Genomic DNA, 17,910 nt, shown 5'->3' on the forward strand with positions numbered 1-17,910 from the left:
TGATAGCTTGCGCCTTCAAGTGTGTTTAGAGATGTCTTTTGTAAAAGATTTGCGTGACTTACATATTCATCCATTCTCATGTTGAAAGTCTCGATGAGTGCACTGTACTCCGTAACTACCTGTTCAGTCCGAAACCAGAGCTTCACTAGAAAGTACTCTCTCGGATCAAAGCCCAACGCAGTCACCGAATATCTGCCGCCACACGCAGGATCGAATCCATCACCTTCCTGACATCCAGCGAAATAGGTCTTGTGCTTTTCCTCGGAGCCGAAGTAGGTGTCTACCAGACATAGCTCCGTCCAGAACCATTCATCAGCACCCCAAGAAAGTGATGAAGTTTGAGCTTCGTGATAGTAAAGATCTTCTTTATCACTGGAATGATTTCCAAGTGGTAGAGGCTCGGTCTTGCGGAGGCGTTTGCCCCCTGTCAGTCTTGGATCTTCAGTGCCCGCAAGTGGCCCGCGGCGCAATGCATGGTATGGTATGTGTATTTCGAAGAAGAAGCCCCAGGTCTTAAGTAGTCAGTAAACAGAAACCGGGGTTAGATGAACTTACCGTAGTTGCGCTGAAAGCAGTCTCTCGTTTCAGATATCTATGTAGGAAACCCCGGAGGGCGACAGCTGATCGCTCCGCGACTGATGCTGCTAAACCTACAGCTGCCGCAGATGTGAGATTTGGTATAAAGCTGTGTAATTTAGCATGCATGGTTGCGTAGATGTCGATGTATCAAGTTGGCGATCATACATTATCCGCTTTTCAGCCTTGTGTGTCCTTCTCTGTTATGGAATAAGCCACTTTTCGTATGTTACTAGAACAAGGGTCAATTTACCTTTTCCTGCAATCGTACACAGAGCTCAGGAATTTTGACTGATCTCGAATAGATTATGCAGTCGTCACAGCGCTTTGTTGGGTTCTTGTTTACACATCCTTCATGGTTTTGCCGGTCGTCCACAAGCGCAATGTGATCGTCCTTGCTAGATCTTTCCACGTCCTGCAAATAAGGGCATATTCCACGTGAGAAAGTGGGAATGACTTCGTTCAGAAAGTCTCTCAAAACCTGCCGTCGGCGTGGCACCAGCTCGTCTATGTAAATCTTCAATTCTTCGTATACTAGGAATCTCTCGATGATCTGGGCGCTCGTTTGGCCCGGAATACACAGCCTAGCATCGTCTTCAGGTAGGTGCGTTAGTTCTCGTCGATCCGTAAACTTCTTCCATGGACTATGCGGTTGATAGATGGCATGCTCCATGCGTTGTTGTTTGAGCGATGAGCTGGTGGTGTTCGGACAGTGGCCACCAGGAAGCGGTGCAGGTGGTGAAGGCGGCAATCATCCAGCGGGGCACTCCTGCTGTCATCGTAAAGCGCGGGGCCATACGAGGCTGAATATCGCGGGATACCATAGGTTTACGCAGCATCCTAAGAGGGCTATGTGCATGCATCCAGGTAGGTGGTCATGTTCCCGTTTATTGATTGGCGCGCTTACCCGATAAGTCTACGCGTGTAGAGTCAGCAGGTAGGATCTGAGGCCTCACGCAACCCGACCACCTCCAACAACAACCTTTACGCATCTTCAGCTTCAAGAATGCCGAGAGGGCATCACGATGCCTGCTGCTGCCCTTTGTCGTGCGTGGTTAGTTCTGAATAATAAAGTGCCAAAGATGCGGACTGACTAGCCGGTGCTACAGCAAGCGGATCAGGTCTGCAAATCCGACCTTCCCAATTTACAAGATCGGGACTTATTGAGTCAACAAAACGAAAACACTGTCCGCCTTTCCAGAACATGTTACTCTGGTGTCCGACAACGTGGAGAACAAGTGTGGTACTGCGTAAGTCGTCGTCGAAACGCTTCACTGTATTCTACTCATCATTACAGAGTGCTTGTGGAGATGGACCAATATCAATATGGCAAAGTGTATGTGTTTGTTGTTTACATCAAATCTGCAGTTCTTGTAAAGTGGAGACAACGTAATAGGAGGTATGCGCCGTTGAACTTGCTATCGAGGTGATAGAGTGCGCAGAAACCATCAGCGACTCATGGTCCGAGACGCCAGCTAGTGGGGTACTGCATTCTATCTAATACAGATTGTAACACACAGGTGGACCAGCGAAGTTCTAGATCAGATTCTTCAGTCTCGCCGATCATATTGTACATACCACAACTTGACTCTATGGCGATTTCTCTTCCTCAGCAGGCCCCTTCTCCTTCTCCTCCATATCCATTCTCCTTCCCTCAACAGTGAAGTACAGACTCTTGCTCGCGCCCTCCAAAGCACCAGTAAGGCTTCCACCAACACCCTGCAGCATATGTACAAGCTGAGCGCGGAGGCCATCAATACCTCCAGCAATACCACCAACCCATTTCGTGCCGTCTACGTCGAAGACCTTGCCCTCTACTCGCGCACCCAAAAGCATGAGCTTCTGGAGACCAGCTTGGACGGCTGGTTCGTAGTAGTCTGGGTTCGCTTTTCGGCTTGGAGCAGGGAATCCGGGCTTTGAAGGCGAGAGGATGGACAGGACGGTCTTGAGGTATTGCGGCGCAACATCGGGGAACGCTACGACGGCAAGAGGCCCCGAGAGCAAAGGCTCCAATTCCAACTTCAACTTCCTGTTGTTCGCAATCTCGTATGCCCGTCTCGACAGACCGTGTGTGAAGCGCTCGTCTGCTGCGTCATTACTCGTGTTCGGTATCTGCGCGCTCGTCGGTGTCCGCGGGTCCGTAGGATGTTGCGCATGATCCATTGTCGAAGTTTCCGGGTTGAAGAACTCGACGACGCGCAGTGCGCTTGCGAAGATATTCGTCTGGATGACCTGCATCTTAACCTCCTCTGCAAGCGTCTCTTGCCCGTTCTTCACTCTCTCGGCGTCCAGCTTGCGGAGGGCAATGGCTAGCTCCCGCCTTATGCTCATCCATTCTACTGCTTTGACGTTGTTGTGTTGGAATATCAGGATCAGAGGCGAGGATCGGAGCAGCGATTGGTATTGGCGGTGGAGTTGGGTTTTGCGGACCTCCGGTGGCTTGTGAGAGGGTGGTTGCGTGGGTGGGTATCGTAGTACTGGTGGTGCGGCTTTGTATGTCTGCTGGATTGGGGGCGCGGGGGTGGTCGCTGCTACTGTGGCGTAGGTTGCGATTGCGGGTAGAGAGATGGGGTGGGTTGGGTTCGAGGTGCAGGCGCGGAGGGCGCGTGGCCTGATGCGTATCCGTGGAGGCATTCTGGATATCGATTAACACCTTCTGTAGGGACACTGGCCCAGTAAAGGAATTGGTATGCTTACCTGAGATGTGGTCGTGGAGCAATTGAGAGATGGGTTCGATCTCCAAATATTTCCATGCGCTTTGAGATTCGACGTGGTCTGTGCTCGTCATGTTGGAGGCAGATCTCCCGCTGTCGGCCACCATTTACGGAACATACAACATTTCCACTCTTTCTTTTCCGTCTTAAAATCTACAGTGTGACTCCGAGCTCTTTGTTTGAAGTTGATCGAACATCGTCATTGTGGTGCGCGCATGGCGGCGTATGTTCGTAGAGCTGCATGGCAATCGCGAACCCAGCGAACACCAATACAAGGCTTTCGACATGCTAGATATATAGCTGTAAGCTGTCCCAATAAAGTTCGTGATTTAGATGGCAACGCTGATGATTGGCTTAGACCGACTCAAGAAATCGATTATCCAAATTCTGGGCACCAACCGGTGGTATATCACCCCAGGACGGCGAGCAAGGTGAGGATCATCGGAGCGACTAGCATACATTGACTAACGGCTCTTCAGATGAGTCTCACTCTCTTCTCGTTAGAGGTGGCTTTCTCCGTCAGGTATACATCTACAACCTCTTGACTTCTAGCACTTGTCTCATCATGCTCAGGCACATTCGGGAGTCTTTCATCTCCTACCCCTAGGTTTACGCGTTCAAAATAAGCTTGAATCGCTAATCGACAAGCACATGAACTCGATTAGTGCTTCAAAACTATCGCTCTCTTCCATTACTACAGAATCATTATGGCGGCAGTCTGGTCGCTACTCCGCGAACTCGGAACTCCTGCGCATCAAAGATAGAAGAGAATCTGGCTTTCTATTATCACCAACTCATGAAGAGGAGATCACAGCACTGGTAGCCAGTATGGTACATTCATACAAGGATCTGCCACAGAGGCTGTATCAGATCGGACGCAAATACCGCGACGAACGAAGACCAAGACAAGGGCTGTTACGAGCTAAGGAGTTCATGATGAAAGATCTATACACATTCGACCACTCAACAGAAGCCGCGCTCAAGACATACGAAGAAGTACGGGAAGCATACAACAATTTATTCAACGAGCTCAGACTGCCGTACCTAGTCGCCGATGCCGATTCTGGCAACATGGGAGGTAAACTGAGCCACGAGTATCATTTTGTTTCTCCCAAAGGCGAAGACAACGTATGGTCTTGCAACTCATGCGACTACGTCGCCAACGAGGAGCTTGTGGAAAAGAGCGGCCAAGCTGTAGCGTCATGTACCGACAGCTGGCTGGCGTACACAGGTATAAGCGTCGACAGAAAGACAAAGATCAATGTGTGGATACCACGTCCATCCGAAACTGAGACGGATGTAAGACAGAGACATGAGCATGTCAATCTTCACGCTGTCAAGAAAGCACTTCCAGAGGAGATCGAGCTGGACACCGGTATCGAATCCTCATCACTCGCTTCTCTGCTCCGAAAGAGAACAGATACCATCGACCTCTTCGACCCCTCCCTTGCCTTTGATAAGAACGATAGGTCACTCTCAAATCCTCTATCTTCCAACATAAATCTCACACCCATCGAAACTGGTGATCCATGTCCTCGCTGCTCGGACGGAAAACTCGACGTCCAGAAAGCCATCGAAGTAGGCCACACCTTCCACCTCGGCACCCGCTACAGCAAGCCCCTCAACGCGGTCGTCGCACTACCAGACCAGAACCTCTCCTCCCCAATACAGATGGGCTGCCATGGTATCGGCGTTTCGCGCATCATTGGAGCTGTCGCATCACTGCTCTCAGACGCTCAAGGGCTGAACTGGCCAAGGGTGATAGCACCCTATGAAGCCGTCATCCTCACATCTCCAAAGGTTGATGAGAGCGACGCGGCAGAAGTGTACGACGCGATCTACGGTGAAGGTCGGTATGGAGATGTGGATCTAGTGTTGGATGATCGAGTAGCAAAGAGCTTAGGTTGGAAATTGAAGGATGCAGAATTGATTGGATATCCGGTCGTCGTTGTCTTAGGCCGAGGCTGGACAGACAGGAGAGAATTAGAGGTGCAATGCCGGAGGTTAGGGTTCAAGAAGGATGTTGGTTTGGGTGAACTCAGGCAAGAGGTCTTGGGATTGCTGGATCAATTGTAGTATACCTGTACAAGTAAGGCTTATCTGATTTCACAACAGGGCTGCGCAAAACCACATGATCGTCGCTACACTAGAGCCCAGGTGCAGATCATATCGATGCTTTAAATACGTGCTTCAGCCCATGTAGATCTTGGAAGATCTCGTTCGTTCTACTGTTGTTACAGAATATGCAGCTAAGGCATGCTGATGCATCCAAAACACCGCGCTAGTACGTCAGCTCTGTACCCCAAGCGCCTATATCTACGCCTCGTGAACAGATCACTTCGGACAGCTTCTACATTACCCTGCAAACCAAGTTCTGCTTCTACCGCATACCAGGACCCATCACCTTGTAACTATTCACAATGAGCGATCCATCTAGCCTCGTCGTGCCCATCTTGCAAGCGATCGCTACCATCGCCCCGGCCATATACACAGGTATATTAGCCTCAAAATCGATCAAAACAGCCACTGACAATTATGTCTGGTAGGCTTCACTTTCGCATACAGTCATGTCGTCATGCCACCCCTCATCACGCATGCCCCACCAAAACTGCTAGCAAAGCAATGGCTTCAAGCCTACCAATTCGCACCCATTTTCGTTGCACCTCTCATCTTATCCGGCGCTTCAACCAACGTTCTCCTCGCCTACCTCTCCAGTAACTCATCTTCTCCCGCGAGGCTTCTATACGCTATTGCTGCACTCGCGAATGCTAGTATCATCCCGTACACAGCCCTGTACATGGAGCCTGGAGTGAATGGCGCGGGAAAGTGGAAGGCTCAAGAGATATTACGTGATGAGAGCGTTGTGCTGAAGGGTGCTGGGCAGGGTACAGATAAAGATACGGCGAGTGAAGCCGCGAAGAAGTGGGCCGAGAAGGTGGATATGAAGACTATTGCTGAGACATGGGCAAGGACGAATGCGTGGCGTTATGTGATCACCGCGGTTGCTACCGTAATCAGTGCGACGGCTACGGTTATGCGACGTTAGGATAACTCGTTTATGGTATCTTGTTTCAATTCATTCTATCAACTCCATTCTCCACCACAACCTCCGCATCAATACCCCCAAGCACTCACCCGATACTTCTCCACCGCCTCCAACGCCTCATCCTTCCTATACTCCCTCCCCGGCCACCCAAACCTGCGATAAATCCTCTTGTATACCTTCAAATGCCCCTCGTCGTGCTCTTCCATCGAAGGATCCGCCGTTTCAGGCACCGGTCCAACATCCTCCACCTCAGGCACGCCCTCGTAGAACTCGCCTCTTACGGGTACGCAATCCAGCCTTCGGAGCTTGTCCTTCATATCGTCGAAGAAGTCTTCTATCCATACGCCAGAGACGAGTTGGCAGCGGACTATGTCTTCGTGGATGATGCCTTTGTGTACGTCGAGGAGGAGGATTCGACCGCCGGATTCGTAGCCCATGGATAGGAGGAGGATGTCTTTTATGTCGACGGAGTCGGGGTCGTCGCTGTAGTCTTCTTCTTCGTCGGAACTGTAACCTTCGTCATGCGGTCCGTTCTCGTCGTCGCTATTGATTTCTTCGTCTTCGTTTTCCTCTTCATCCTCGTTGGTGTTGTTCTGTTCATCGTCATTCGTGTCGTTGTTCTCCTCCTCCTCCTCCTCTTCTTCTTCTGCTTCTACTTCTTCTTCTTCTTCTTCTCTCCTCCGCTCCTCCATCTCTTCAATGCAAACTTTGATCCCGTCTTCTCCATACGATACATCGTATTTCTCAAAGTCGTCTTTCGTGTATGTGGAGTAATCTACCACGTCGCTCTTGTAGTGTATGTTCGTGATCATTTCGCCTGACTCTGCCTCATCGATGTATGGTAAATGCTTCATGACCTCAATGACAACAGGCGATTTGTCCAGACTCTTTGTCGCATCCGCAGTAATGTTTGGCCAGCCACCTGGAGGCGGGCGTTTCAATGCTGAAGATGGTATGTAGAAAGTGGTCAAGAAGGTGTAGTAGTCGTTCATTATGGCGGCTAATCGGGCGGGTGGAAGTCGTGGGCGCTTATGGGATGCCATGTTGAATTCGAGTTGCACAAACCTCTTGCGTTGAGGGTCGAAGCGAGGAACATGGTACTTTAGTAGACGTCTCACTGTGCCGCTGGTAGAGAAGAGGTTAGTACATTCGACGTTGCCGCCTAATGCACAGACGCGATGCCAACTTAACCGACGACTACAACTCGTATTGATACTTGGCGACATGTTCAGTAGCTCACTAATCGTTAATTTCCTGTGAAATTGGTCAAGATAGATGCCTTTGCCAGGCTGCAAGACCTCAAAAGCAGACGTCAATGGCTCTGGAAGCGGGTAAATGCAGATTCGCATTCTATATCTCGATATTGCGACAAATATGTTACACGTACTCTTCTAGACATGGATGTACAACTGTAAAGGCATGTCTCGCTGAGTTATCATACATTCGGACTATATTGTACACATGCATCGACGCATATCCGGTAATAGACAAGCAGCTGGCGTACCTGTAGCCAGGAGCAAAAGCAATCATGAATGTTGTGATCGACGACGCGTGGCTCGTTTGGGACGTTTGGGATGTATTATCCTTGCAGACGGAGCGGGCGATTCCTCTAGCTCTTTGGAAGATTCCGAAGACTGCATCTCAGATTCCTCATGAGGTTTCGCTTGAGGGGCGTCGGACGCATCTGAATCGTTTTGCGTGATGGTAGACATGAATCTGTCCGTGTCCGATTCGAAAAATTCGTTTGGAGCAGATGGCTTCTCCGCCTGGCCATCCGCAGCAGAACGGCGTGCACGAGTTGTGCGTCCGCTGTGCTGCTCTGATGTTGACGCATCTGCGGTATCGGCCGTTTGCCATACGGTGTTATGCGAGTTGAGAATATCTCTTTCTAGTGATTCAACATCCTTGGTTCGCACCTGTATGTTCTTTTCATCTTCCATCTCTGTGGTGGCTGCGTCTGCAAGATGGGATTCCTTCGGCGAGTTTGAGCGTCTTTGAGATGGCTTATCGTTGTTCATACCAGTCTCTAGTAGAGGCTCTGCTTTCTCTAGTACAGTGTCTACTATCTCCAGTGCAGGATCTGTCTCTTGTGGTGTAGGATTTGCTTTCGTTGCCGTCGCAGCTTTCGGCTCTGGTGAAACACTCACCGGTGCCTGTGTTGTCTCTCGACTAGGTTTGATTGGAACCTTTGAATTGGTCTTGCGATATGTCTTCTCCTGTTTTTCTCCCCAGCTGTGGCCTCGAAGCCTTGCTGACAGGCGGAGAAGCCTAATCGTTTCTTTCGTTTCGTTTTTTACTAAACCAGCATTTACCTGGTACCGTACCATTCGCTTCAACCTATGCGCAAACGTTCCCTCAAAGTCTCTCTCCTCGCTAATTCTGATGCTGTCGGCGCATTTTCGTACCGCCATGTCCCATGATATTCTCAGGATGCGTTTCTCACTGCTTTTCAAGCCCTCAGATGATTCTATTTCTGCTGGAAACTTCATCGATGCGACAAACTCATCTGCTTCTTCCTCTGGCGATAGTTTGGTGCCTCGGGTGACTACCTTGTCCTGGTTCTCGACGTGAGATGTTGGCAAATCTTGGCGTTTAGAGACTGTTTTCTTGTCATCGTGTTCCAAGACATCATTTGATAGGTAGCCTTCTTTCGATAGCTTGTTGGCAGCTACGACCGCGCGTCGTTGCAGTTTCGAATCTGATCCCTGATTGGAATTCTTCGATGGTGCTTTTTCCTTCGAGGCTGAACTTTGGCGTTGCGCGTCTTGTCTACCAAGTCGGCCCAGATCCTTTGCGTCACTCGGGTGACCATTCGTGCGATATTCGATCACGGAATCGGCTAGATTTTTCGAGGCCTCCGCATGTGTGAGCGCAACGCTGCTCTTCTTCTTAGTTTGAGGCTGAACTGTTCCCGAGTGTCCATCGTGTATTTGACTTTTGGTGGACATATTGTCTTCTTGCGCCTCCTCTCTAGGCTGATCTGCCACCTGTTTTTCCGCCAGTTTTGCTGCTTCTTTCGCTGCCAGTGCTGCATCATGCTCCAGCTGGGCTTTTTTAGTGTACGCAGCTTGGTTCCTCATATAATCAGAGTACTGCAGCGCCGCAAGCCTTTTATTGTCCAGACGATCCTGGGCCGTAATCTGCTCTTCTAATCCCTTGTGACTATCGAGCTTGATTCCGGTGATAACTTCCTTGACGGTTTCGATGTTGTTCCCAGAGTCCAAGTAGATAGCACCAAGAACAGCTTCGAAGGCCTCGGCAACATGATTGAATGTGGAGGGGTGCCGATCGTGAAGAAGCAGATTGTCGTTTATACCGAGCGCGTATCCTTTCTTACCCAAACCAACTCTGCTTTCTATATCCGGCTGCATCGAAGTGTATTCCGCTATTCGCTGTATTAGCTTAAGTACCAGAGCTATATGCAGTACAATGCAGTACATACCATTGGTATTTCCTGTCTTGAACCAAACATCGCATAGAGCTAAAGAGATAACTCGATCACCTAGCAATGCCAGGCGGTTGTTTTTGTCTATGTGATGAATGACCCCATTGAAATAAAGCGGTGTAGTCGCCGAAGTGGTCTTGAGCGCTTCGATGCAGATCATCTTGTCTTTGAACTTGTAGCCCATGATCCCTTCAATACGGCCCACTCTCGCTGCAGCGTCAAGCAGATCATGATAGGCGTACGGTGGGGGCATATGCCAATGCAACCGCTGGGCCTCAAGCGCCAGGTAAACTTGATCTCTCCGATCAAAAAGGTCGGGTATACGAGCTTTTCGACCAAAATGTTCAGGTAGCGGGCTGCGTCCCCCCGATAATAACCTTCCAATTTTCTGCATGTTTTCTGGCCGACGATCGTGGCGTAAGAAAAACCTCAGATGGTTTGTGAATGTGTCGGGGCGGCCAAAGAGCTTTGAAGTTAGATGATGACGAAAACGCCTCAATCGCAGGAAAGGTTTCCGCGGCATCATGATAGAAGCACGCAGCCTATACTACGGAACAACTGGAGTATGTCAGCAAAGTGCTCTGTTTGGTACGCGACATCCTGATTGGACCACAGGACACGCGCCACACGGTGCGTACCGGCGCAACGTCAACATATAAACGAACGGCCCATGACCAATTGCCTGGAATCGGGAGTTTGGGGAGAGATACGCTCAATGTAGGTGAGCTCGGCACTTGATTCTGATGATATCGATGGAAGGAGTAGTGGAAATTAAGCAAGGGTCCATCGGCGCTGGGGACGAAAATCTTTAGTGCATGACCGCACAGACAAGCCTTGCCACCTCGACAAGTCACATATTCCTTAGGCAGCACAAAATTTCCATCAACAACTCTGGTAATTGCAGCAGGAAGCATCGATCGCAAACGAAGCCCCGAAAAATGAAACACGTGAATTGTAACATTGTAGGCAGTCGCATAGTCGATGTAGAGGTGGCTACTTTCAGCGTCCCGATGCACCGACACCACCGTTCACCAAATCAGGACCATCCAAACTGTTATGCGAATAAATCTTTTCAGAAGAAGTAGAGACGCGCCTTTTGTTGATCAACGTTATTAAGTTCTCGGAAAATCCTCGCTGGAGCCATGTAGGAGCCAGCCTCGGTCTCATTCGCGCACAGCCAGCAATCACGACAGCGAAAGGATTGTCAGGACCCAACTCAACACAACTCAACGTCTGCTCCGCCAATCTACCTATCCCGAAAAGTCCAGAAGAGCGCAGCTGTAACGACGATGGCTACAGACACGCTCAATGCCCGAAATTCCGCCACAGCGCGCAATGCTTCAGAATGACTGTTACAGCGGATCCTGCTCTTCAGGCTCTTGTCTCGATCGAGTCTTTCACGGCGGTAACATCGATGGGGTACGACAGGCTTCTTGGGTACCCCGTCGCCAACACGCATCGTGAAGCGGGTGTGTCCTTTAGGCATTGTTGACTGTTGAGTAGTCACCACTTCTGCAACGAGAGCGGCTGCCGATGTCTTAAGTTGAAGGTAATTGGCTAGCGAACGCAGTAGATACGTCGTAAGAGATATTTTGGAGTTGAGGCGACGAGGGGAAAACGGTTCGACGACGTAGCCCATAATATGTATTGAAGGTTAGTTCATGTCCTTCGTTGCGCATGATATGACCCTCCACGATTGTACTACGCTAGGTGACACATGAGGTATATGCCAGTTCTACAGTCATGTATCTGTACAATGTCAAGCGTTAGCGCAAAGAGGTCCAGCCAAAATGAGAGCTGTCAAGTCAGGAATGATGAATGCCATCACACACAAGTTACCATACTAATGATGACATCGCTGCACCAAGCTGGAGGTTTCACATCCAAGCAGGGCCATCCATTGATTGATATGAAGAAAAAGAATCAGATAAGAATAAGAGTCGTTCCGAGCCTAAGCCTCCAGGCCAGACAGAACCATATCACCAAGCCACACCCCTCTATCTAAATCAGCACCCTCTTCTCCACCTATCTCTTCGCCGGCCTTACACTCTGCGGATTGTGAAACACATCCAACGGATCAACCTCCGCCTTAATCCGCTCCAACCTCTCAACATTACCACCCCAATACAGACTCGCGCTGTTCTCGCCGAGAGCCGGATCCACGTATCCCGCATACGCTCCTTGATTGTGGTTGGGCAGCGCATCGAGAACGACATTGTTCAAGCCGTTGAGGAAATTGCGAGTCTTGTCGTTGACCTGTGGTGATGTAAGCACGCTTGCTAGACTGTTTGAGATGAGATGGGGACTGACCTTGCCAAAGAGATTAACAGCATAAGCCTGGTGGTAGAACAGCGCATCACGATGACCATACGCTGTAGCATCAGGCGCAACGTCGTTGATAGCGCCACCTTCAAGGTCCCAGATGATAAACCACAGTGCACCGCCTTTGTCTGCTTCGTCGATGTATTTGAACAACTTATCGATGGTCTCGTCGGGTATGATATCTTTCTCGGTATACGAGAGGGATTTCGCGTAGAAGTTGGATGGTATTCCGCCAACAATCTCTAAAGCGATGTCTTCGCTCCAGTGGCCTACCACACCCAGCCAGTCTTTGATTTCTATCGATTCCAGAGCCGAACCAGTTGGGAGACGAGATGTGATGTTCAGACTGTCGAATTCGGCTTGGCTGCCGAAGAAGGTGCCTGTGATGATGGCGCCGAGCTGTTCGGTGAGAATATACTGGCTCGCGAACTTCCTGGAAAGGGCCGGGTCCGATATGAGCTTCTGCCACTGCTTGAACGCTTCAGCCTTTGATGCAGACGAGCCGCCGTGGAAGTTGTAAGAGTAGAGGACTGCTTCGCCGGGCTCGGCCTGCGTGCGCATCTTAAACTCTGTGACTATGCCGAAACCGGCTGCAGCGCCTTTTGTCGCAAAGAAGATATCTTGGTTTTGCTTCTCGGAAGCACGCACCACTGTCGAATTCGCCAAGACCACTTCCACCTCTTCTACGTGATCGAGAGTGGAGCCCCACATGCGTGAAGTCGGTCCCAGGCCACCTATCGTTGCATGGCCTCCGATTCCGACTTGTGGACATGTTCCATGGGCTATGGCGCGTTTACCGTTGTCGTGGAGTCGCTCAGTGACGTCGCGGAGGAGCGTACCGCCACCGATTGTGGCCTGCCAGGTAGACTTGTCCATGGAGAATTGTTGGAAGTTTTTCATGTCGACTACAATGGTGTTGTCTTGACCTCCGATACCGTAGTTGGCGTATGAATGTCCACCACATCGTGGCTGAACTTTGAGGCTATTGTCGACTGCGCATTTTACAATCGCGGAGACCTCGTCGGCCGTCTTGGGGTAGGTAACCGCCGCTGGTGTCACCGGAACACCGAGGTTGTAGGGCTTGACGTGTGAGATCTGGTAGAGTGGTGTATTCTTGAAGGCGACATGATCCTTTCCGATAGCTTGCTCCAGACACTGCTGGACGGCGGAACTTTGTTGATTTCCCATCGTTCAGTGGGAGGCGCTCTGGTCAGAGGAGCTGCTGCTGGCAGAACTGGACTCCGGTTCGAATGTTAACAAAGCGAGTGTTTGCCAGGTGAGCACTTGTACATAAATGTGAATGAGTTAAGCCACCACTCTCACCTGCTCCTTAGCTAGGCTGCTAACGGAACCTTACGAAATGAAAATAATGAATGAAGCGAGAGTCGGTCGAAAATGAAATTTCTTAGACAGATGGCCAAGTGCCTAGATATTTCAAGAGAACTGCTGACATAGAGTGTGGATCACACGTGCTCATCGTTGCGCTGCTATCGTGCAAACACCCGCCCGAATCACCGAAATTGGCAAATAGGCCCGGTTGTCAAACCCCTGCTTTACTGAAAATGTGTGACCGGCGGCTTCATCCGTGCTATAATGATCACCAGTATGATCGTAATTTGTCTACGAATACTGGAGACCAGGGTTAGGTAAGGCCGTTGCGGGGGTTGAATGGCCAGCCTTACCACGGGCGTCTAACGATAACTGGGAAGGCGTAACGGCGCCAAGAAGACGTTGCATGCCCCAGCCTCAGCCTGTCGCGCGGACAAGACATGAGAGCGAATCCAGCGGTTGGTGTTGTGCCGTTATGCGACAACTGAGATGTGCGTTGTCTCTGGAAGTTGCGCAAACTTGGAAGTGGCGAATGCTCGAAGCGACCCCACCGCCTTTGACCTGTCCACGAAGTGACCAACTACTAATTCCCACCGATCAGAAAGCGATAGGGCGCCCAAATTTGTGATTCGGTTTCATGTGCACCGCTGTTCTTGGCTCTCAATACCATATGCTTCTCGTCCGATGGTGTGGTATGACGTCTGCCTCCTCCTTCTCCTTTTCCTTCGCAAGATCATACAGGAAGAAGTCAATGAGAATAGCGTTGACCTTGGCGTCCGGTTTCAGCTTCAGAATCTCCTTGCGGAGAAGTTCTACAGCCCAGATACTACAACCTCGGATCTGCATCTCCCAGGAGTGGCCAGACTCGATGGTCTCCAGGCGGCGTACCTTGTTCTCCAGAGGCGGGCAGTACCAGATTATGCCTAGTGAGTGTAGCATTTGAGGAATGCGATAATCTGTAGACATATCAGTCAGCTGGAATACCAATTAACCCAGAGGCAGAGACGTCTGACCTGCAAACATTGTAATCTTGTCAATGTCGTTGAACTCGCCATATCCCTCGCCATCGAACGCAGCCCACAGGTCTGCAACAAATATTTGGGCTCGCTTCAAGAAGCGCACCTTCTTGTTCTCGAATCTGCCTTCATCTCTGAAACAGTTGAACTTTTCGGCGAGTAGATTCACAAGGCCGGCAGCGGAGTTGTTCGCGTCTTCAATGAGTGTGATCACACTACCGTCAAATTCCTGCAACGTCAGTCATAAGTCAACTTGCTCTTCTGTGTTGGTGGTTCATCACAAACACACCTCCTCTAGAATTTGGCCTGCTTCTCTTAGACATCGCATCCTTTGCTCGAACATGGGGATCTCCTCGTCGGTACCAGAAGAGAATACGGTTCGCAGTACTTCATCCGAACACAATTCTTCGTCGACCCAGAATTCCGGACTAGTGATGGGTATGTCTTGCTCCAACGCTCTTTGTAGAATGGCAACCAGACTCCAGTAGCCAGTCCATCTCTTTCCCTTGTAGACTACTGCGAAGCGTTCCTCGTCGCTCTTCTCGCTCCAGAAGCTGAAGTTGAGTAGATCCATCGTGAAGATGAAGTTGACAGTGCTCTCGTCTTTTGCTTTGGGGTGCAGCTCATGCTCTGACCATGTTTTGGTGGAATACTCGCGCTTCTCCATCTCGTCAAGAACAAGTTGGGCAGCGACCTTGGTAGAGCGCATGTCGAGGGCAACGTCCATGCTGTTATCGCAGATGAACTGGGCATTTTCCAGAACTTTTGTTTCTGGCGGACCTTCCTCTTTGGCACCACCACCCCAGTGCTTCCGCATGAGGTCTAGCAGCTCATGGTCAACTTCGTCGTCGGACATGATGATGGATGACGGTGTGCGCTAGCTCCGGTTCCGGTAGTCGTGATGAATGGGACTTCTGCGGCGGCTCGTATATGTCGTTAGTAAGCTCCACCAGGCTCCCAAGCAAGTTTTTTGTCGTAGCGAGCAGCAGCCAGAGTGTGTCCCGGCAGTCCAGAGGCCCACGATCCACTCATAGGGCGCTCGTTTAGGTGCCAAGCTTCGGAGGCTGAACGCGAGCGGCGTAGGCCCAGTGGAGCGGCGCTACCAGCTGCACTGACGTCTCTCACCTGTCGCCTTCACCTGAGACGGGCACCTCGCCAACTTTCGCATGTCGTAGCCTCGCCCGCACCACAACCTCGCTCGCGCCTACTCCCACCCCCGATCCCGCAATGGCACGCGACAAGTTTGCTCGACAAAGCCTCGGCGGCACGCTCCATCAGCGCATCAAAGAGGTAGCTGCGACCACGCGCAAACATGGCATACGGCAGTCGCTAATGCGCTTTAGTCACGCGTCTTGATGGTAGGAGCTGGCGGCATTGGCTGCGAACTCCTCAAGAACCTCGTCCTCACCGGCTTCGGCGAGATCCACATCGTCGACCTCGACACCATCGATCTCAGCAACCTCAACCGCCAGTTCCTGTTCCGCAATGAGCACATCAAGAAGTCCAAGGCACTGGTACGGCACGATATCACCTACAAACAAGTCAAGGGCCTTGCGCTGACAGCTTATAGGTTGCGAAAGAGTCGGCCGGCAAGTTCAATCCCGACGTCAGCATCGTTGCGTACCACGACAACATCAAGGATGGCCAGTTCAACGTCGCGTGGTTCCAGAGCTTCGGCCTCGTCTTCAATGCGCTGGACAACCTCGATGCGCGGCGACATGTCAACAGGATGTGCCTTGCCGCCAATGTGCCGTTGATCGAGAGTGGCACGACCGGCTTCAATGGACAGGTCCAGGTTATCAAGCGGGTGCGCGGCCCCAGTGCGACTAACTTATTGAATGATTGTGCTAACTGTACCATAGGGCGAAACCGAATGTTACGACTGCACGCCAAAAGCCGCGCCCAAGTCCTTCCCCGTATGCACCATCCGAAGCACACCCTCGCAACCCATCCACTGCATAGTATGGGGCAAGTCGTATCTGTTCGCCGAAATCTTTGGCACCTCGGAAGACGAAGCGCCCGAACTCGATCACAGCGAAGATGCCGACAACGCAAGCGAAGTCGCGAACCTGCAGAAGGAGGCACAAGCGCTGAAGCGCATTCGCGATTCCATGGGTTCCCAAGACTTCCCACGACTGGTATTCGACAAGGTGTTCAAAGAGGACATTGAGCGGTTACGGAGCATGGAAGACATGTGGAAGACCAAACGGGCGCCAGAGGCGTTGGACTACGACGCGCTTATGCAAGAGTCGCTGGGTGTGAGCACAGGAATCGCGCAGCAAGACCAAGTCACATGGAATGTAGCCGAGAACTTCGCCGTCTTCGTCGACAGTATCAAGCGACTCAGCACCCGCCTGGAAGAGACGCGCGCAAATGCCGACGTTGGCAATGCGGCACCTATCCTCAGCTTCGACAAGGACGATGTGGATACGCTGGACTTTGTCGTTGCAAGTGCCAATCTGCGCTCGCACATCTTCGGCATCGAGATGCGGTCCAAGTTTGACATCAAGCGTAAGAAAGCGCCCACACATGGCTGGATTAGCTGCTAACAGATCACAGAAATGGCTGGCAACATCATTCCCGCCATTGCGACAACAAACGCCATGACGGCCAGTCTCTGCGTCTTACAAGCCTTCAAGGTTATGCGCGATCAGCTCGACAAAGCCAAGATGGTCTTCCTCACCCGCAGCACCGAGCGCGTCATTTCGAGCGAATCACTTCGACCACCGAATCCCCACTGTGCGACCTGTGGTGTATGCTATGCCACCCTGCACGTCGATACACCGCGCGCGACGCTAAGCGATCTGATCAACATGGTCCTGAAGGAGAAGCTGGGCTACGGAGAAGAGTTCAGCGTCAAGCGCGATTCGGATATACTCTATGACATGGACGAAGACATTCATCTCGACAAGACATTTGAGGAACTCAACTTGAAGAACGACACCTTCCTCACGGTTTCTGACGACTCGGAAGAAGACGCAAAGGTTGATTTAGTGCTCTGCATTATACACACAGAGTTCACCGAGAACGCGAATCCGCTCAGGTTACCCGATGAGAACAAGATTCCGACCAAACCCAAGGCACCTGCGCCAGAGACCAATGGTCATGCGACTGTCAACGGCGCCACTACCAATGGTGTCACCAATGGAAGCACGAACGGTACTGCGAAGCGCACAGCCAGCCAAGCGGGCCTGGAGGACGACCTCGTCCGAAAGAAGGGCAAGGTCATGGAGGAGTCGCAGAAGAAAGACGACGGCCACATAACCATTGAGGACGACAAGGACGGAGCGATCGTCATTGATGACGACTGAATAAACCTTCTACAAAAGTTGGGTTGCTGCCCGCATCTTGGCGCATCGTCCTCACCTTGGACCTCATGATTGTTTTGGCTATCTACAGACGATCATTGGAGTATTCGATATACTTCACTCTTCTCGTCCCGCCATTGGATCATCAGCGTTC

General features: G+C 51.0%; 7 protein-coding genes across 7 annotated transcripts; 3 read left to right on the plus strand and 4 right to left on the minus strand.

Moving 5' to 3' along the window:
- Positions 1-2,166: 2,166 nt before the first annotated feature.
- Positions 2,167-3,210, minus strand: J4E87_005208 (uncharacterized protein; the record flags this gene model as incomplete). Its single annotated transcript, XM_049376824.1, has 1 exon — positions 2,167-3,210. The coding sequence occupies one exon, from the start codon at positions 3,208-3,210 to the stop codon at positions 2,167-2,169; it is 1,044 nt and encodes a 347-aa protein (XP_049233680.1).
- Positions 3,211-3,505: 295 nt separating this feature from the next.
- Positions 3,506-5,366, plus strand: J4E87_005209 (uncharacterized protein; the record flags this gene model as incomplete). The annotated part of the gene is made up of 4 exons (XM_049376825.1): positions 3,506-3,592; positions 3,649-3,721; positions 3,770-3,813; positions 3,864-5,366. 4 exons carry the CDS (start codon positions 3,506-3,508, stop codon positions 5,364-5,366), a joined length of 1,707 nt encoding a protein of 568 aa, XP_049233681.1.
- A 344-nt stretch (positions 5,367-5,710) lies between these two features.
- Positions 5,711-6,336, plus strand: J4E87_005210 (uncharacterized protein; the record flags this gene model as incomplete). The annotated part of the gene is made up of 2 exons (XM_049376826.1): positions 5,711-5,783; positions 5,837-6,336. 2 exons carry the CDS (start codon positions 5,711-5,713, stop codon positions 6,334-6,336), a joined length of 573 nt encoding a protein of 190 aa, XP_049233682.1.
- A 68-nt stretch (positions 6,337-6,404) lies between these two features.
- Positions 6,405-10,034, minus strand: J4E87_005211 (uncharacterized protein; the record flags this gene model as incomplete). The annotated part of the gene is made up of 3 exons (XM_049376827.1): positions 6,405-7,461; positions 7,930-9,721; positions 9,779-10,034. The coding sequence occupies 3 exons, from the start codon at positions 10,032-10,034 to the stop codon at positions 6,405-6,407; spliced, it is 3,105 nt and encodes a 1,034-aa protein (XP_049233683.1).
- A 1,772-nt stretch (positions 10,035-11,806) lies between these two features.
- On the minus strand, positions 11,807-13,291 carry J4E87_005212 (uncharacterized protein; the record flags this gene model as incomplete). The annotated part of the gene is made up of 2 exons (XM_049376828.1): positions 11,807-12,037; positions 12,092-13,291. The coding sequence occupies 2 exons, from the start codon at positions 13,289-13,291 to the stop codon at positions 11,807-11,809; spliced, it is 1,431 nt and encodes a 476-aa protein (XP_049233684.1).
- Positions 13,292-14,092: 801 nt separating this feature from the next.
- On the minus strand, positions 14,093-15,304 carry J4E87_005213 (uncharacterized protein; the record flags this gene model as incomplete). Its single annotated transcript, XM_049376829.1, has 3 exons — positions 14,093-14,388; positions 14,446-14,677; positions 14,738-15,304. 3 exons carry the CDS (start codon positions 15,302-15,304, stop codon positions 14,093-14,095), a joined length of 1,095 nt encoding a protein of 364 aa, XP_049233685.1.
- Positions 15,305-15,675: 371 nt separating this feature from the next.
- J4E87_005214 (uncharacterized protein) lies at positions 15,676-17,759 on the plus strand (the record flags this gene model as incomplete). The annotated part of the gene is made up of 5 exons (XM_049376830.1): positions 15,676-15,738; positions 15,792-15,962; positions 16,019-16,255; positions 16,311-16,959; positions 17,008-17,759. The coding sequence occupies 5 exons, from the start codon at positions 15,676-15,678 to the stop codon at positions 17,757-17,759; spliced, it is 1,872 nt and encodes a 623-aa protein (XP_049233686.1).
- Positions 17,760-17,910: the final 151 nt, after the last annotated feature.

The sequence above is a fragment of the Alternaria ethzedia genome (assembly GCF_023757985.1).
Source record: "Alternaria ethzedia strain BMP 0044 chromosome Unknown scaffold_10, whole genome shotgun sequence".
In the NCBI taxonomy this organism is placed as follows: domain Eukaryota; kingdom Fungi; phylum Ascomycota; class Dothideomycetes; order Pleosporales; family Pleosporaceae; genus Alternaria; species Alternaria ethzedia.